The following is a 20,852-nucleotide window of genomic DNA, read 5'->3' as shown; positions in this document are numbered from 1 at the left end:
TATCTGATATGAGTATTGCTACTCCTGCTTTCTTTTGATCTCTTTCCATGGAATATCTTTTTCCAGCCCTTCACTTTCAGTCTGTATGTGTCCCCTGTTTTGAGGTGGGTCTCTTGTAGACAACATATATAAGGGTCTTGTTTTTGTATCCATTCAGCCAGTCTTTGTCTTTTGGTTGGGGCATTCAACCTATTTACATTTAAGGTAATTATTGATAAGTATGATCCTGTTGCCATGTACTTTATTGTTTGGCGTTCGAGTTTATACACTCTTTTTGTGTCTCCCGTCTAGAGAATATCCTTTAGCATTTGTTGGAGAGCTGGTTTGGTGCTGCTGAATTCTCTCAGCTTTTGCTTGTCTGTAAAGCTTTTGATTTCTCCTTCATATGTGAATGAGATCCTTGCTGGGTACAGTAATCTGGGCTGTAGGTTATTTTCTTTCATCACTTTAAGTATGTCTTGCCATACCCTCCTGGCCTGAAGAGTTCCTATTGAAAGATCAGTTGTTATCCTTATGGGAATCCCCTTGTGTGTTATTTGTTGTTTTTCCCTTGCTGCTTTTAATATTTGTTCTTTGTGTTTGACCTTTGTTAATTTGATTAATATGTGTCTTGGGGTATTTCACCGTGGGTTTATCCTGTTTGGGACTCTCTGGGTTTCTTGGACTTGGGTATTATTTCCTTCCCCATTTTAGGGAAGTTTTCAACTATTGTCTCCTCAAGAATTTTCTCATGGTCTTCCTTTTTGTCTTCTTCTTCTGGGACTCCTATGATTCGAATGTTGGGGCATTTAACATTGTCTCAGATATCTCTGAGATTGTCCTCATTTCTTTTAATTAATTTTTCTTTTTTCCTCTCTGATTCATTTATTTCTACCATTCTATCTTCTACCTCACTAATCCTGTCTTCTGTATTCTACTATTTGTTCCCTCCAGAGTGGTTTTGATCTCATTTATTGCATTATTGATTATATATTGACTCTTTTTAATTTCTTCTAGGTCCTTGTTAAAACTTTCTTGCATCTTCTCAATCCTTGTCTCCAGGCTATTTATCTGTGATTCCATTTTGTTTTCAAGATTTTGGATCATTTTCACTATCATTATTCAGAATTCTTTATCAGGTAGATACCATATCTCTTTCTCTTTGGTTTGGTGGGCATTTATCCTGTTCCTTTACCTGCTGGGTATTCCTCTGTCTCTTCATCTTGTTTATATTGCTGTGTTTGGGGTGGCCTTTCTGCATTTTGGCAGCTTGTGGAGTTCTCTTTATTGTGGAGCGTCCTCACATGGCTTGTCAAGGTTTCCTGGTTAGGGAAGCCTGTGTCGGTGTTCTGGTGGGTGGAGCTGGATTTCTTCTCTCTGGAGTGCAATGAAGTGTCTAGTAATGAGTTATGAGATGTCAGTGGGTTTGGAGTGACTTTGGGCAGCCTGTATATTGAAGCTCAGGGCTGTGTTCCTGTGTTGCTGGAGAATTTGCATGGTATTTCTTGCTCTGGAACTTGTTGGCCCCTGGGCAGTGCTTGGTTTCAGTGTAGGTATGGAGGCATTTGATGAGCTCCTTTCGATTAATGTTCCCTGGAGTCAGGAGTTCTCTGGTATTCTCAGATTTGGACTTAAGCCTCCTGCTTCTGGTTTTCAGTCTTATGTCGCCTCAAGACTTCTCCATCTATATAGCACCGCTGATAAAACATCTAGGTTAAAAATGAAAAGTTTCTCCACAGTGAGGGACACCCAGAGAGGTTCACCAAGTTACATGGAGAAGAGAAGAGGGAGGAGGGAGATAGAGGTGACCAGGACGAGAAGAGGGGGAATCAAAAGAGGCGAGAGCAAGCTAGCCAGTAATCACTTCCTTATGTGCTCTCCACAGTCTGGACCGCTCAGAGATGTTCACGGGGTTATACAGAGAAGAGAAGAGGGAGGAAGGAGACAGAGGTGGCCAGGGGAATAAAGGGGGAAATCAAAAGAAGAGAGATAGATCCAGCCAGTAATCAGTTTTCCACCGTCTGGAACACACACAGAGATTCACAGAGTTGGGTAGAGAAGAGAAGGGGGAGGGAGGAGATAGAGGCAACCTGGTAGAGAAAAAGGAGAGTCCAAAGTGGGAGAGAGCAGTCAAGCCAGTAATCTCACTCCCAAGTAAAAATGGGTACTGAAGATTGGGTTCTTAAAGGTACAAAATTGATAACAAATTCTAAAAAGCGAAGATTAAAAATCTAGAGTAGAGGTTGGATTTTCAAAAATACAGTATTAAAGAAAAAAAACAGTCACAAAAAATTATATATATATATATATATGAAGTTTGCTTTAAAAAATAGGGTCTTTTTTTTTTTTTGCAAAGTAATAGGTTATAAAAATGAAAATTAAAGGAGTAATAGAGGACTTAAAAATTTTTTTAAAAAATTTAAAGAATGATAGTAAAAATATATCTGGACTTTCTCTGGTGTTGTGGGCAGTGTGGGGTTAGTTCATTTTCAGACAGTTCCTTGATCTGGCTTATATTTCTCAAGATCTACAGGCCCCTTCCTATGTAGTCGGTACTACCTGTCAGTTCCCAGGCGGTTCCCTCTGTTTTAGCTTCTTCTGTTTGCTGGTCTCTTCAGTTTCTGATTTCCACCCTGACACTAGTGGGACGGTGGTGGATGCTTTCTTTTAGGCTCACTTGTTCAGTCGCGCTGTGGGGAGGGAGGGACGCTGCAAACAAATAACACTGGTGTGTGCTCACACTGTCTCAGCCACACTGGGCCTGCCCCCGCTCACGGTGTGTGTGCCCTCTCTGCCCACACTGCTCAGGCTCTAGGTTGCTCCGCCAGGAACCATCCGAGGCCGGCCCTGGGCTGCATGCACCTCCCAGGTCTAAGCTGCTCAGGTTCAGGCACTCGAGTAGTCCTCAGAGGCGCAGACTCAGTTGGGCCTGCGTTTTGTGCCCTTCCCAGGTCCGAGCAGCTCAGGTGATCAGGTGTTTGGTGAGCGCAGTTGCTGCGACTCATTGCCTCCCCCATCCCTGCCGCTCAGTTTTCTGGGTATACACCCAGTGCACCTTCTCAGACAGACATTGACCGTCCAGAACCCCAAGAAGTCTCGGTTAGCAACGAAGCCTGCTTGCAGTTTGGTAGATAATGCCTCTCTGGGGCTGCGACTGCCCCCTTCCGGATCTGGCTGCCTGTCTCAGGAGGAAGATGGACCGGCACGCAGCCGGCTAGCTCTGTTCAGTCCTTTGTTCTGTGAGTGGGCCTGGCGGTGTCTTAGGTTACGGCTTTTCGTGTGGTAGCTATCCCACAGTCTAGTTTGCCATCCCAAGTTAGTTCCCTCAGATTGCCCTTGGGGCATTCAGGCCTGGTCCTTACTCTACGCAATGTAGCCTGCGCCTCCCTGCCCAGCCCCCACTTTGCTAGTGGCGAATACAGACGTCTGCGCTGCTTCTCTGCTAGGGGGAGTTACTGTTGGGCACGTAATCTGTGGGTTTTAATTATTTATTTTTCCTCCCAGTTATGTTGCCCTCTGTGGTTCCAAGGCTCGCCACAGACTCGGCAGTGGGAGTGTTTCCTGGTGTTTGGAAACTTCTTTTTTAAGACTCCCTTCCCGGGATGGAGCTCCATCCCTACCTCTTTTGTCTCTCTTTCTGTCTTTTATATTTTTTCCTACCTCCTTTCGAAGACAATGGGCTGCTTTTCTGGGTGCCTGATGTCCTCCGCTGGCATTCAGAAGTTGTTTTGTGGAATTTACTTAGTGTTCAAATGTTCTTTGGATGAATTTGTGGGGGAGAAAGTGGTCTCCCCATCCTATTCCTCTGCCATCTTAGGATCGCTGTGCCCCCCCTCCCCCACCATTTCTTAAGGGTATATTCCATATTGTTTATATGTCGTTCAAAAATTAAAAATAACACTCACCATTAAAAATAAATGAATGCAAAACTATACAAGAAAGAACAGTTTTCATTAGGGAAGTGCAGAGCACAACTACAATGAGATACCACTTCACACCCATTAGAAAGGCTATTATCCAAAAACAGACAATAAGTATTGGTGAATATGGGGAGAAATTGGAGCCCTTCTGCCTTGCTGGTAGGAGTGTATACAATGCAGCCACAGTAAAAGTTACTAAAAAAAAATAAATAAATAAACACAATTATCATATAATCCAGCAATTCCACTCCTAGCCATATACCCAGAAGAACTGAAAGCAGACACCCAAGCAGGTAATTAGTACTCCAGTGTTCACTGCAGCTGAAAAGTGGACTATTCAAAAGTCCATGGATGAACAGATAAACAAAATGAGGTATACGTACAACTGAGTATTACTCAGCCTTAAGAAGGCATAAAATTGACACATGGGTCAATCTTGAGGGCATTATGCTAAGTGAAATAAGCCAGGCACAAAAGGGCAGATTCTGTATGATTCCACTTATATGAGGCACCCTAGAGTAGTCAAATTCGCGGACAGCATGGTGATTCTAACCAGGGGCTTCAGAGAGTTCGGGATGGGAGTAGCGGCTTAACGGATACAGTCTCAGTTTGGGATAAAAGAAACATTCCAGAGACAGATGGTGGCAGTGGTTGCACAACAATGTGAATGCCACCTAAATGTATACTCAAAAAATGTGAAAACAGTATACTTTGTTACACTTTGTTACATATAGTGGTAAAGAACCTGCCTACTGAAGCAGGAGACTTGGGTTTGAACCCTGGGTGGGGAAGATCCCCTGGGGGAGAACATGGCAACCACTCCAGTATCCTTGCCTAGAGAATCCATGGACAGAGAAGCCTGGTGGACTACAGTCCAAAGGGTCGCAGAGACTTGGACACGACTGAAGTGACTTAGGACGCATATATATTTCACCACAATAAAAAAAAAAAATTAAGAATAGTTGTATCACATTGCCTCCATAAATTTTGAAACAGCTGTATGGAATCATTTTTAAAGTCTGAAGTCACTTTGAAGCACACAATTTAAGAACCAAGTCAAAAGCCTCCTAGTTTAATAACGTAGGCAGAAAAATGGAATCTGAATTTCTATCCAAGGACCAAAGTTCATCGACCCATGACATGTCTACTAATTAAGCTTTCTGCCCCTCCTCCCAACACTGAGTCCCAGCATGTATCACTGCTATACAGTCATTTAGACTACGTTTTAAAAACTAGAAAATTTTTAATTTTATTAATTTAACCAAAACTGAATTTAACATCTCAGGAGCTACAGAGATCAGAATCATGGGGCTTTCCGGCCCCAGCAGGAACCGCTCTTGGCTCCACTGTCTCCTCTCCCCCGGCACGTGTGCTTTTTCTGTGTGCAGGGCAAGGCACCAAAAACCCGAGAACCACTGGCTTAATGGGATCCTGCAGGAAGGAATAGTGCCCATGTTCTCTATTAAGTTCAGATTCCTATGCAAATGCAATGCAGATGACATGCCAGAATCAGCATTTTAGAAAAAGGGTCAGGACCAAGTGGAAAATGGGAGAATTTTTCTCTGCTTGGAAGAAGATGACAAATTTTAAAAACCCTAAGCTGGCAAAAATATGCACAGGAACAAAAAGAGCCCTGGCATGTGTGTGCCCTTCTCCTTCCTACTGAGGTAGCTCATTTGAGTTCAGAAAGCTTCCTCTGACCTGTGGCGTGCTCCTGGTTAACTCAAATCCACGTGTCATGTAACATATCTTGGTTATTTTAAAAGACTGCTCAGACCTCACTTTTACACATGCAGATCCATCACAATTACTGGAGATCTCTTAAATGTGAGGAAAGTCTGTGAAACAGTCAAGTTGACTGCGCAGTCCCAAGATCCTTCTCTGAGAACACATCATTAGAGCAAAGATCACGCGGGTCTCAGGTTACTTTAACAAAGGTCTAACCGGAAAGACTTTATCCTAGCACATCTACCAATGTTCTATACGTTTTCTCTCGTCCTTTTATGCAGACTGTACATCTTAAAATACCAAGACATTCTAAGAAAAAAGGCAAAAAAAAGCACAGAAATTGTTTTTATACTAAACTTACTAATGTCAAATTTTTACATTTATCAAATCAGACTGAGAATTTAACATTAGTATATGACAATATCCTATGAAGTTTTGGGGGTAAAGACAGCCCACAATACTGTGCCTACTCCTCCTGCTGATACGTGGGTATAATTCCCCAGCCAGTGGATCTGGACCGACTTCAGAGATAGGCCTAACCAGGAGGATGGGATGGAAAGCCATTCTGGAATGGCCGAGATAGGTCATAGAAGTCTTGCCGCTGGACCTCTGGGAACACTTGCTCTGGGACCCCAGGCCTATAGGAACAGTGGTTCCCCGGAGACGCCGCGCCATAGACATGCATAGAGAGGAAAGGCGAGAGAGGCCCACAGCCGCCAGCTGTGTGTCCAGACATTCTGCAGCAGACACAAGTCACTCTTGCTGTTAGCTCCCTGTCTGAATTCCTGGCCCACAGAATTATGAGACACAACACTAAGAAAAAAAGTGTTATTGTTGCTTTAAGTCACTAAGTTTGGAGGTAATCTGTTACAGTTCTACATGGTAAATTCTCTTTAAATAACCAGGGTTGTACCTCAAGTATATGCTATTATCTAAGCAAGATTCATAGAAAGTCTTTCTTTGAATGTCAGAATATGATTCACTATTAGAAACACTACTAAGATGTCAAATTTCATCTATTTTGGTAGAAGAGGGAAAAAGCTCAGGCGAAGATATGAACTATTTACTGTCTGTCTCTTCAATTGAGAGGATGTGGGGGAAAGGCAGACATCTGTCTCATCTTTCCTCAGTGAAAACAGTGTAACCCAACCCAAAGGAAAGTCCTGAATCAACCTAGAGCATCTGATAAAGAGTAAGTTCTGGTGGGAGAGAAATGTGGATGCCAAATGTATTCAAGTTATGTCGCAAAGAACAAAATCGACCCAACAGGGCAGAAAGGAGGGAGACCAGTGAGTCAGCAGCTTAAAAACAGTTTGCCATGATTTCTGCTATGACCGTGGACTCACTCCCTATGTAACTTACTGTTTAACTAGAAATGTGTGGAAAAGATGATTCAGCAAGACAAGTGTGGCAGATTCACTATGTTAAAAGTGTGGGTAAATGCGCTCTAGTCACTGAAAGTGGGGGAAGGACTAAGCTGTGCACTGACCCCGTGTCCACACCCGGCCACCACAGCCCACAGCCCAGACCCAGCTCCCAGTTCTTCCCACGACGATTGGGTGAGCTGAGGGCCGGCACCTGTGTGACCACAGCAGGCATAGCTGGAGCTGGGTGGTCGAATAGGATGGAAGGGGGAAACTTGATTCACTGCAACTTTATGTGTGTTTGGGGGAACTCTGAATTTATTACAAAAAACAAAAAGCAAACATTAATATTGTCGACGTCATTGTCTTTTCTAGAGAACTGAACTTGCAGGATGCACGACTGGGGAAGAACTAGCAGAAAGAATGCTGATGTGGAAGCTGACCAGGGAGGCAGGGAGTGAAGAAGGAAAGAAGAGAGGCAGCCCTTTTACCCAGCAACAGCCTGACGTTTCCCTCATGAAGCGCCCTGTGAGTTTCTGGACACAGTGGTAAAGAATCCGCCTGCCAAGAAAGGAGACACAAGAGACACAAGTTTGACCCCTGGATGGGGAAGACCCCCTGGAGGAGGAAATGGCAACCCACTCCTGTGTTCTTGCCTGGGAAATCCCATGGACGGAGGAGCCTGGCAGGCTACAGTCCATGGGGTCACAGAGTCAGACACGACTTAAGAGTCTGAACAACAACAAGGAGGTTGAATCAGGAACTGCTGCATCCCTGGGCTGGCAGCTCCCAGACCTTTAGATCCCCACTTTGCAAGAATGTTTCTGGGTGAGTTGAGGAGCACACACCCGTGAGCATGAGACCCAAAGGACCTACTGAGGCTGTGTCTCGCCTTCCCAGCCTGCGTAGAAGTGAGCTGCCCTCTCCTTTACAACCCCTCCCCACAGGAGACACCAGCGGGTCTTGCTGGGAGGTGAGCCCAGGACCCCGACAGCCAATGGCACTGCAGGGACTCCTAACTGAACTTCATCCCCAGAGAAGGGTTCTCCACCGAAATGCTCACAAAGCCTATGAAGGATCCTTGACAGAAAGTGACAGAAAGGTCAGTGATGCTTAGTGTCAGGAAACACTCAATCAGGCCTTGTGTTTAACCCCACCAAGTACAAATGTCACCTTCCCCAAACCACCACCACCCCCCGTCAGCAGATGGCCTCTTCCCCGAGGACGTCTTCTCCAAACACTTTGGCTCACACACGATCACGTTCTTCCTCCCAGGACCACTAGACAACTTAAAATCGTCTGATACCCAAAACAAAAATCAATCATACCGAGGAAACATTATGTTTCTTAACTATCCCAATTTAAACATTCCTAACAAGAAACATAAAAACCCCATACTTTTTAGGTTATAGAATTGTTCACCTGAGTGACCAAAAAGTTTTTAACTTTCAGATCATAAGCAAGATCACGTGTGTGCTCTGTCGTATCTGACTCTGTGACTCTTGGACTGTAGCCCGCCAGGCTCCTCTATCCGTGGGATTTTCCAGGTAAGAACACTGGAGTGGGTTGCCATTCCCTTCTGGGGATCTTCTCGACCCAGGGATCGAACCTGCGTCTCTTTTGTCTCCTGCACTGACAGGCGGATTCTTGATCACTGTGCCAACTGGGAAGCCCCATAAGCAAGGTGCTGTACTTCAATTCCCTATCAGGCTCCCACCACCCCTCAAGCCAAGCACGAACTGGAGAGCAGCCCTAGACAGCAATAACTACAGCAACCCCAATAAGAAGACAGCTTGTAACTTGTGACTTTTTTCATCCTATCAAAACATCACCCATAGGTTTGCAAAACGTGCATCAGCCTCACACACAAAAGTTTAGTTAACTTAAGGAGTAGAGTAAGCATGACCTGATTTTGAAAGAATAATTAATAAGCACAACTATTCAGCATTCACTCATTGAAGCTTCAGTTCAAATCTATACTGGTCCATGCTTTCTATCTAAACAAACAATTCCTTGTACTATTTCCAAAACAACTGTGCCTATCTATATTGTGCACATATACTGTATGGCTGCAAATAGCAAAGTAGCTGATACTTCATCAAGACCAAGGGAGAAAAAAAATCACTGCCTGATGCACTCTGTCTTACAGTAATTAATCATAATGGTATTTTTCAGAGCACTATTTGAAATATTCTAAGGGTAGGAAATTTTGACTGAGCACTTATGATATATGCAACGCTGACCGAAAAAAAAAAAAAGAAATGTGATACCTAAGTCTTTGTGGAACCTCTAAGATTGACCTTCCCTCCTGGATTTTAAGTTAAAAATAATTCAAAGTAAAATTTTTTTTAAAAAAACAGAAAAAAAAATCACAGGATAAGTACCAAAATTGTAACAGAGAATATACAGGCTATTGGAAGGCAGAGGCAGCAAAGTCTTCCAAGATTACCACAAGGACAATTCCAAACACCAGCACACAAGAGGTGACAGCATGAGTCAGCCTTGGATAAAACTACAGACCATGAGCAGGAGGGGCGGGAGGCGGCGTGTGAGTCCCGAGACCCACTGGAGACCAGGGTGAGCAGGAGGGGCGGGAGGCGGCGTGTGAGTCCCGAGACCCACTGGAGACCAGGGTGAGCAGGAGGAGCGGGAGGCGGCGTGTGAGTCCCGAGACCCACTGGAGACCAGGGTGAGCAGGAGGGGCAGGAGACGGCGTGTGAGTCCCGAGACCCACTGGAGACCAGGGTGAGCAGGAGGGGCGGGAGGCGGCGTGTGAGTCCCGAGACCCACTGGAGACCAGGGTGAGCAGGAGGAGCGGGAGGCGGCGTGTGAGTCCCGAGACCCACTGGAGACCAGGGTGAGCAGGAGGGGCAGGAGACGGCGTGTGAGTCCCGAGACCCACTGGAGACCAGGGTGAGCAGGAGGGGCAGGAGGCGGCGTGTGAGTCCCGAGACCCACTGGAGACCAGGGTGAGCAGGAGGAGCGGGAGGCGGCGTGTGAGTCCCGAGACCCACTGGAGACCAGGGTGAGCAGGAGGAGCGGGAGGCGGCGTGTGAGTCCCGAGACCCACTGGAGACCAGGGTGAGCAGGAGGAGCGGGAGACGGGGTGAGTCCCGAGACCCACTGGAGACCAGGCCCCACCGGTCGCCGCAAGCACACGTGGTGCGAGGGACACTGCTTCAGGAAGTGGGGCCTGGCAGTGGTGTCAGCAGCTAAGAGGTGGGAGTCTGAAAGGGTTAACAAGGATGCGAAAAGGGTAGATTCAGCTTATGAAGGAGAAAGGATTAAGGTTACCAAGCAAATAAGAGTGACCAGAAACGTAATGGAACCACTGAGAAAACTGGATGAGTTTGGAAGATGTCTTTTATTTATTTATTTTTTTAACAAATCAGTGATGCATTCTTTTCACACATATGAATGTAAAGGGACAGTTAACGTTTCAGGAAAACATACAAATTCTCACCTGCTCTCACTGCAAACCAGTTTCTTTAATTTGACCTTCAAGCTCCTATGCAACCCAACCCCTGTTTTCTCTTAAAGCTTCTGTATTTCTGTTCATCCACTGCAATCAAACTGTGCTATCCACTCTTGGAACCGCCCACAGATGAGCTGACCTATCTCCCGCGTATTCACCAAGTGTTTCATGTAGGTTGTTGTGTTCATCTTCAAGCAGTTCTTTGCATAAATGGTGAGAGGATCCCTATTCTATTCAGAGAAGTCTGAAACTTGGAAAGACCAAACAACTTGCCAGAGTGATCTCAAATTACTTCCTGAATGAGCATTAAACATGCCTAATGAACTGAGACATTTCGAAGGGCATTAAACCAAGTGTTCTCTGGAGCACAGGAAGAACACAAGGAGAAGGACGACTGTGCGCCCAGCAACTGTCGCACCTGAAACACAACACCCGCCCAAGCACAGCCCTCTGGAGTGACTGTTTACACAGCCCGGATGAAGGCGACTTGTGTGACAAAGCACTCTGTGAGGAACAGGAGCCCTGTGACAACATGGTCCTCCATGATGGAAGAGAGAGTTGATCAAAGTGAAGCTCAGTCTGCTTTGAGGGTAGTGCAGGCTTTATTTGCTTTTGTTAAAAAAAAAAAAAATTAAGCTACTTATTACTCAGGAAGATCAAAAATATTAAATAGTTTTAAAAACCAGCCAATGTATAGCTTCTTTAAAAAAGTATAAAAAAGTTAAATTATTTATGGATTCCAGTCTGTACCCTGAAATAAATGAAAAAATTATATAACTTAAAAGAACTGCAAAATATCTTTGAAGAGTTAATCACTCAGTCCTGTCAGACTCTTCACAACCCTATGGACTGTAGCCCATCAGGCTCCTCTGTCCACAGAATTCTCCAGGAAAGAATACTGGAGTTGGTAGCCATTCCCTTCCCCAGGGCATCTTCCTAACCCAGGGATGGAACCCAAGTCTCACATAGCAGGAGGATTCTTTACCATCTGAGCCCTTTACATTACCCTAACTAAATGTGAAAAAAATTTAAGTAGATTACATTTGCAAGGGAGTTCATGATAACCCAAATTGAAACTATGTATTTTCTCCATTCCCATCCCCAAATCCAATACGGGGAAAATACATATTTTAATCATCTGTGACCCAGAGAAATGCTTCCTTTGGGCTTATCTGTAGCTTATCAGATCTTAACAACATAAGAACTAACAAAGTTGTCTGAAATGTATCTCACCCACCAGCTTAATTAATTACCTTCTTGGAACACCAATTTAGAGATATGGTAATAGAGAATATTTTCTATATTACTATAGTCTATAGTATTTTCTCAGAGAAGGCAATGGCACCCCACTCCAGTACTCTTGCCTGGAAAATCCCAGGGACGGAGGAGCCTGGTACGCTGCAGTCCATGAGGTTGCTAACAGTCGCACACGACTGAGTGACTTCACTTTCACTTTTCACTTTTATGCACTGGAGAAGGAAATGGCAACCCACTCCAGTGTTCTTGCCTTGGAGAATCCCAGGGATGGCTGCTGTCTATGGGGTCGCACAGAGTTGGACACGACTGAAGCGACTTAGCAGCAGCAGCAGCATAGTGTTTTCTATACTATACCATATAGACTTTTTATTAAGGAAAAAAAAAGAAAACCTATTCCTGAAAACAATTTATGTAGCAATCTGAATGGCTGCATCTTAGTGGAAAAGAAAAGGCACTGAATATCATTCTCAAAGAATTTGTGCTCAAGACAATTTGAATCATTTTGTCTCCCTAATGCAAACACCACAACCTTAAAGAGATGTTGTTGTTCCCATTTCACAGATAAGACTGAGGCTCAGCCATGAAATTCAAAGATGCTTGCTCCTTGGAAGAAAAGCTATGACCAACCTAGACAGCATATTAAAAAGCAGAGACATTACTTTGCCAACAAAGTCTAATCAAAGTGATGGTTTTCCCAGTATTCACGTATGGATGTGAGAGCTGGACCATAAAGAAAACTGAGTGCCAAAGAATTAATGTTTTTGAACTGTGGTGTTGGAGAAGACTATTGAGAGTCCCTTGCACAGCAAGGAGATCAAACCAGTCCATCCTAAAGGAAATCAGTCCTGAATATTCATTGGAAGCAGTGATGCTGAATCTCCAATACTTTGGCCACCTGATGTGAAGAACTGACTCATTGGAAAAGACCCTGATGCTGGGGAAGATTGAAGGCAGGAGAAGAAGGGGATGAAAGAGGATGAGATGGTTGGACAGCATCACCAAATTGATGGACATGAGTTTGAGCAAACTTTGGAAGTTGGTGATGGACAGGGAGGCCTGGCGTGCTGCAGTCCATGGGGTCACAAAGACTTGGACACAACTGAGCAACTGAAGTGAACACCACAATTCCTGCCCCATCCCCCACACACACACAAAAAAAAAACCCACAAAAATTGACAAAAGGTCAATTTATAAATATATATTACATTAGCTAATTTGCAGAGTTCTTATGGCAGAAATTGAAGAGGAACTAAAAAGTCTGTTGATGAAAGTGAAAGAGGAGAGTGAAAAAGTTGGCTTAAAGCTCAACATTCAGAAAATGAAGATCATGGCATCTGGTCCCATCACTTCATGGGAAATAGATGGGGAAACAGTGGAAACAGTGTCAGATTTTATTTTGGGGGGTTCCAAAATCACTGCAGATGGTGACTGCAGCCATGAAATTAAAAGACGCTTACTCCTTGGAAGGAAAGTTATGACCAACCTAGATAGTATATTGAAAAGCTTAGATATTGCTTTGCCAACAAAGGTCCGTCTAGTCAAGCCTATGGTTTTTCCAGTAGTCATGTATGCATGTGAGAGTTGGACTATAAAGAAAGCTGAGCACCGAAGAATTGATGCTTTTGAACTGTGGTGTTGGAGAAGACTCTTGAGAGTCCCTTGGACTGCAAGGAGAGCCAACCAGTCCATCCTAAAGGAAATCAGTCCTGGGTGTTCATTGTAAGGAGTGATGTTGAAGCTGAAACTCCAATACTTTGGCCACCTCATGCGAAGAGTTGATTCATTGGAAAAGACTCTGATGCTGGGAGGGATTAGGGGCAGGAGGAGAAGGGGACGACAGAGGATGAGATGGCTGGATGGCATCACCGAATCGATGGACATGAGTTTGAGTGAACTCTGGGAGTTGGTGATGGACAGGGAGGCCTGGCGTGCTGCAATTCATGGGGTCGCAAAGAGTCGGACACGACTGAGCGACTGAACTGAACTAATGGTATATTAACTTACAGTGTGAGTGAGATTTTCCTGAATTCTTCTTGACTCAGAAAACCACCGCTGAGAAAAATTAAGTAACTGGGGGTGGATACCCAATAGCTGCCATTTGCTATGAAAATAATTACTGCTGAACTGTGATCTAAAAGCCTCTCCCAGAAGGCATTTAATAGCCGAACTGCTTTTATTCCTCGATGCAGCCAAAACAACCTAAAATTTCCTGTAAAAGTCATGACTAGCTCTACTCCCTACTCTCAGTTTGTAGATGCTACACTCACTTCTCTTCAGCACCTTCCAAGAAAGTTTAACTTTCATTAATAATTGCTAACACTTATTGAAAATCATGTACTAGACATCATTCCACAAGTACTCATTCATTTAAACCTTGCAATCTAACTTAAGTACTATTATTATCCCTCCAATAGGAGTGAAAAAAGCCTTCTCAGACAGTGCCCACTGCTCAGGGACCCAAGTCATTGTAAGAGCTCCCAGCAGTGGACAACAAATTAAATAAAGGTTTTATTACTGTGAGCAGTGGAGTTGTTCTTTTCAAATGTCATTTTTGGAAAGCATCTTTTTAGGGCCTAATCCAACAACAGCTGACATTTGGACACGAACCTCCCCGGTCTCATTTCAGTTCAGAGCTCTCACTAGGATTCTGACTGCCACAGACACATCCATTATCCAGGACAGGAGCACTTATTTCCAAAAAAGCACTCTTTCCAAAAGAGTTTTCTTTTTTATGTCCTAACACTACCAGTATGTTATCTGTATTATTAAAATTAGTTGAGGTACTTGTTTTGTCAAGTACAATATATCTAATTAACCTATGCTATGAAAAAGTAACAATTTTGCCAAGTTTTCCTTTTAAGTATCTTCACTGATCTTTTTTTAAAGGACACATAGTCACATTTTTGTGTCTGAGTTCAAACAACACTAAAAGCTATTTGCTATACTACTAATAACATAAATGTTCAGTTTCTATCTTTAATTCAAATATTAGCACTATTTGCCAAACAATTAACTTTTGAGGATACTGAAAACAATCTCCAGAGAAACAAGGCCATACCAACAACATTAACCACTAACAACTATTCAGTTCAGCCGCTCAGTCGTGTCCGACTCTTTGCGACCCCATGAATTGCAGCACGCCAGGCCTCCCTGTCCATCACCAACTCTCGGAGTTCACTCAAACTCATGTCCATCGATTCGGTGATGCCATCCAGCCATCTCATCCTCTGTCGTCCCCTTCTCCTCCTGCCTCCAATCCCTCCCAGCATCAGAGTCTTTTCCAATGAGTCAACTCTTCGCATGAGGTGGCCAAAGTATTGGAGTTTCAGCTTCAGCATCAGTCCTTCCAAAGAACACCCAGGACTCCTTGCAGTCCAAGGGACTCTCAAGAGTCTTCTCCAACACCACAGTTTAAAAGTATCAATTCTTTGACGCTCAGCTTTCTTCACAGTCCAACTCTCGCATCCATACATGACAGCCAGAAAACCATAGCCTTGACCAGACAGACCTTTGTTGGCAAAGTAACGTCTGTGCTTTTTAATATGGTATCTAGGTTGGTCGTAACTTTCCTTCCAAGGAGTAAGCGTCTTTTAATTTAATGGCCGCAATCATCACCTGCAGTGATTTTGGAGCCCAAAAAAATAAAGTCTGACACTGTTTCTCCATCCATTTCCCATGAAGTGATGGGACCAGATGCCATGATCTTAGTTTTCTGAATGTTGAGCTTTAAGCCAACTTTTTCACTCTCCTCTTTCATGGTAATTTTAGCTCTTTTCATCTTTGTGTCACTAACTGGGGGCTAAACCTCCAGAACTAGAGGATCCATTTTCATAAACAGAGGGTCTTTAGTAAGTATGCAAAGACAGGAAACAAAGATAGGGGCTGTCTTTCATCTTTTCAATGAAACAGTAACAAGACTAGTATCTTTTAAAAACACTCGATCATGGACTTCCCTGGTAATATCTGACTGCCAATTCAGGGGACATGGGCTCCATCCGTGATCCGGGAAGATCCCACATGCAGTGGAGCAACTAAGCCTGTGTGCCACAACTACTGAGCCCTCGAGCCCAGAGCGTTTGCTCTGCCACAAGAGAGCTGCCACAATGAGAAGCCCATGCACCACAACTAGAGCAGCCCCTGCTCACTGCTACCACAGAAAGCCTGTGCCTCAAGGAAAATCCAGCACAGCCAAAAAACAAAAACTTAATCATTAAGTATGTAATTTAAAAACACATTCATTTTTTGCTGCTATTGCTAACACATCATTTATACCTTGTGTTCCTAATAGTAAAGGGCCCATTTTAATACCAGTTTTTTTCAGCTATGCTATACATGCAGTACTTCATTTCATTAACAATGACACGCATCAATCACACAAATTTCCTAGGACATTTTTGTGAGTAATTTTCACTACTGCAACTGGGCTAGTTGTTGAATTTTATGCCAGTGATTGGCAATTCACTGCAGCTATGATGAACATGAACTTCACCCATAAGTCTCCTAAAAGCAAGGCCAACATTTAAGTTATAATCCTATGTAACATTTACTCTGAAAACGTCCAAATCATGTAGCAAAACTCTAGAAATGCTTCATTTAAAAATAAAAATATACTTGTTAAATCTCTATTATTCTAAAATGACCTACTTAGTAGTAAGCTCTAGTAGTATTTGTGAACTTGCCACTTTTACTGACATCGTGACTGCCTTATGCCACTAAACCAGCAGTTGCTGAGCCTGGGTCAGCTTGATAGCATACGGCTAGAATTAAAATTCGCACTGCAATACAAGTTCTACCGGTAAATGTCCTTAGTTTTAAAAATTTTAACGAGAAACTGCAGCATATTATGAATTGGATACAAATCCTGAAAGAGCCAGGAACACTATTCTGGGCTAGTATGCTCTAAGAGAAAGTTAAAAGAAAATTAGTTCTACTTCATCCATTTATTGATAGTATGGATGACATTTGAGTAAGTAGAGAAATAGTATTACTGGGCAATTAAAAAGTTACAACGATAGGCCTAAAAGGTTACTTCCGGGCAAAAGCTGCCAGGATACCCGCCTCTGCCAGTCCCAGAGCAAATCCTCCCCACCGCTCTTAGCCGACCCCCGTCCCCACCTCGCCCAACTGACGCCAAAGGGAACCCCCAGCGCCCCCGCAAGGCGGCGCAGCGCACCTCCGGGGGCGGGGCCAGCGCCGGTCACGTGGGCGGCGCCCGGCCGCCATCTTGCAGGGCGGGGGAGGGGCGGGGCCCCGCGGACACCCCACCCCCGCCCCCGCCGGTCCTCGGCGGCGCGTGCCCGCGCGGCCCTCGGGCGCGAGCCCCGGCGCCTCGCTGCGGACTCCGGGGTGGGCCCTCCCTCCCCAGGCAACCGCGGCCAAGACCGCGAGCGGTGGGGCTGAAGTGTAGAGACCCCCCGTGAGCCGCCTCTCGGGGCAGCCTGGCAGCAGGAAGACCCACGGGCACGTCCTCCGGGCCAGAAGCGGCCACGGCTGAGGGGCTCGGAGTCTCGCTGACAAGCGAAGTGTGGGGCAGCAGCAGCCGAGTAAGACGGGGTGATCTGTCACGGCAACCCTCAACCACGGGAGAGGAAACGCTCACCCGGCCACCGACGTCCACAAATGGCGTTCGGTGTCACCTGTAGGCGTGTGCCCGTGATCGACCCCCGCTCCCACGGACGGCCACGACACAGGCACCGTCTGAGAAGTAACGATGCGCTCAAACTCGCGGCAGCATGCCCAGCCTCACTGTCCACTCTTTCCGGCACTCACTGGTGGCCAGAAAAGGCCACACGCCGCGGTCAACATAAAAATGTCACTGCTGTGCTCTGAACGCATCTCTCCCCTTATCTCGTCCCCTTAGAACACTCGCATTATAAGCAAAATTTAAAGGGGGAAAAGCATCACTGCAGTTAAAACCATTAGTCGGTTACCCTTGTTGGAATGATAAGAAAGGAATAATATAAACTGCTCCACTATGAGACATTTTCATTGTATCTACACGCTAAAGTTATCTTTACAATATATACAGGAATTTTTGGGGGTAGGATATATAAGTACTGCTTTGGAGTTCAGGCTTGCTTCTTTAAACCTGATGGGCACATAGGATTTTTTTGGAATTAGTAGGCTGAAGAGTGCAGTATACACAGTTGCATGCTATGTAAATAGACACGGAATATTTCATGCTCGCCAAAATTCTGGGTACTAGTATTACTACGTCCCAGTTTGATACAGTTTGTCCTAAAGTGGGTTAGTCACTTCACTGAAGCCTCCTTTTTAAAAGGAGGGGCTCAGCCTAGATTATCACTAAATCCTTTCCAGGTCCCAGGTTCCTTTGATTCTATGGGTATTGAGTCCACACAGCCATTGCAGAGATAGAATGCCCAGTTTTAGTCTGAATGACAGCAGATATATAAGCTGAAAGAACTTTCAAGCAAGGAATGAAAAAAATCTCGCTTTCCAATATATCATCCTGGAGATCTCCTAAACTGGAAAACATGGCATCCAAATAAATACTTTTTAAATAATCGTGAACCACGAAAATAAACTTACTGTACAGTCTTTAAATGAAAGCTATTTGCCCCATTAAATTGTCACACTCAAGGGCTTTATACTGGGCCTAGACTATTAAATTGCTTTCGTGGCCTTATAAAATTTTCTTTCATGTTTGCGACAAGGGACTTACTTTGTCTCATCTACTACATTTTGGCGTTCAGTAACTTTTTGGAAACCATTTATGCTTTCAGTAAAGGCCCCACAAACATCCCCGGACCCAAACGTGTAGACACGACTCAAACCCGTTAGAAGCCGGACTAGCCGGGGGTAAAGGGCACCAGAACCGCCCGAGGGGACGTTTCCCTGCCCAGACAACCTGGCCGACGACCTAACTGATTTGAGTCATTTCGCACCTCTGACTCTTTTTCTGAGAACCTCAAGTTCTCTGAGCAGGAGCCAAAAGAGCCAACGACCCGCTTTACCTCAAGCCACCGCGGAGCGCGCCGGGAGCGCGTCTGGGGCCGCCTCCCCCGGGGGGCGAGCTGGGCCTCGGGACGCGCGGGCGGAGCACCAGGCGGCGGGGCGGCGGCCGGCCCGGGCTCCGCAGCCCCGACGGAGGTGTCGGGGCCGAAAGGTCCCGGGAGCCCGCGTCCGAGGGCCGGGCTGAGACCGGGCTTCCGGGGCAACCCCGGCGGGACGAGACTTCCAGAGCATTCTGTTATGGCGGGTGCTCGTGTGTGTGTGTGTGTATGTGTGTGTGTGTGTGTGTGTGTGTGTGAGGGGAGTGGGGCTGAGCGGCCCGGCCGAACGCACATGAGTCGGGGGCCGGAGTCAGGGTCGGCCCGGCAGGGGGGCGTCCGGGAGCCGGGCGCGGAGGCCGCGGGGACCGCCGCGCGGGTGTCGGGAGGCCGGCGAGCCTTACCTGGGCCCGGGCGCCGGCCAAGTGGCTCGGCGCCGCCTCTACGTCCTCGGGGCCCCCGCGGAGCGCGGCGCGGAGCCTCTCCAGGTGCTCCCTCAGGGTGACGCGCTGGTGGAAGGAGAAGGCCGGGTGCAGCGAGGCCATGGTGAAGAGCAGCAGCAGTTCCTCCTGGGCCCTGAGCCCCAGCCCGCCGCCCGGCCGGGGCGCGGCGCCGCCGCCTTCCGGGCCGGAGCCGTCTTTCTCGGCGTCCTCCTCCTCGCCGCCGCCGTCCTCCTCACCGCGCTGGTCCTCCGCGCTTCCCCGCGAGCCCTCGCCCCGGGCCGCGCGCAGGCTCCGGAGCACCGCGTCCACCTGGGGCAGGAGGCGGTGCAGGCGGCCGGCGGCCTCGCGGTTCTCCGAGCCCAGCAGCGCCAGGTAAACGATCAGGCGCGAGCGCACGGCGGGCTCTCGGAAGTCGGCCAGCGGGCCCGGGTCCGAGAGGCCGTTGGCCTTGGCCTCCGAGTCGCGCAGGTAGTGGTAGTCCTTGCGCGCCAGGTCCTCCAAGCACGAGCCGAGGAAGCGCAGCTCCAGCGGGTTACACAGGTCCAGCAGCCCGCACATAAACTCCAGACGCTGCGCTGAGCCCAGCACCATCCCGAACCACTCGTACACCCGCTCCTGCTCGCGCAGCGCCGCCGCCGCGGGCCCCGCGCCGCCGCCCGGCATGCCCACCCCCGCCGCCGCCCCGCCAGCAACAGGCGGCCCGAGCCCCCGAGACGGCGGCGGCGGCGGCGGCAGCGGGGCCGCGCGGCGCGCCCGAAGGCGGCGGCGGCGGCGGCGGGGGGCGGCAGTCGCGGCGGCGGCGCGGAGGCGCCTTCGCGCCCGGCCGCGCGTCTGCCTCTGGCTCCTCAGCCTCGGGCGGCGGCTCCGCGGGGTGCGTCGGTTTCAGCGGCAGCTTCATCCTCAGCATCCTCGGCTACAGCGGCGCGGACATGCGAGCGGGGGCAGGAGGGCGGGGCCGGGGGCGGGGCGGGGGCCGCGGCAGCGGCGGGCAGCCGTCAGGAGCAGGGCCCCTCCATGCCGCCGGGGCCGGGCCGGGCCGGGGGCGGGTCTCGGCCGGCGCGGGCGGCCGCGGGCGGTGTCTTCCCCGGCCGGGGGCGGGGCTGCTCGCGGCGGCTCCTCCCCCCTGGGCTCCACACAGCCTCTGGGAGCCCGGGCGCGGTCGGGAGCAAGCTAGCGAGCGTGTCCTCCGTCCGCCTCCCTCTCTCTGGTCGTCCGCGCTGGGCCGGGCCGGCGGCGCCTGAGCTGTCCCCTCGCGAGCCGATGCGGACCGGGCGGCGGCGACAAGAGGAGGAGCGGCCGGGCGGGCGGAGACGCTTGCGGGCTCCGCGCAGGCGCTTCAGCCAATCAGCAGCCCGAACGGCTGGTTGCGCGAGTCTCCCCGCCCCCAAGGCACGCCCCCTCCGGGAGGCCACGCCCAACCGCCCTGCGGCCGCCTTCCCTGCCAGCGGCTCCCGCGCGGTCCCGGCGTCTGGCGGTGACCCGGGGTCGGGGGCGGCCCGCGTGCGAGAGTCGCGCGCGGCCCACGGCGCGGGGCCCGTTAGGGGGCCGCACCTTCTCCGGCCTCCGGCGCGGCTTCTGATTCCCGACGCAGTGCCGCCGCCCCGGGCGGGCCGCCGCCCCTGGCGCCGTTCGGCTCCCGTCGCGGCCGCGCGGGACGCTTCCCGGAGCCGGGCTCC

At 48.1% G+C, this 20,852-nt stretch overlaps 1 protein-coding gene across 1 annotated transcript in view; it reads right to left on the bottom strand.

The window, feature by feature from the left end:
- Positions 1-20,223, bottom strand: part of ZCCHC2 (zinc finger CCHC-type containing 2) — a 54,210-nt gene extending 33,987 nt beyond the window's left edge. The window contains 2 exon segments of the mRNA XM_070361812.1: positions 19,138-19,914; positions 19,916-20,223. Coding sequence (XP_070217913.1) covers positions 19,138-19,914; positions 19,916-20,083 — 945 coding nt within the window. The 5' untranslated portion in view covers positions 20,084-20,223.
- Positions 20,224-20,852: the final 629 nt, after the last annotated feature.

This window comes from Bos mutus, chromosome 24 (assembly GCF_027580195.1).
Source record: "Bos mutus isolate GX-2022 chromosome 24, NWIPB_WYAK_1.1, whole genome shotgun sequence".
In the NCBI taxonomy this organism is placed as follows: domain Eukaryota; kingdom Metazoa; phylum Chordata; class Mammalia; order Artiodactyla; family Bovidae; genus Bos; species Bos mutus.
This window is presented reverse-complemented; position numbering and strand designations above follow the sequence as displayed.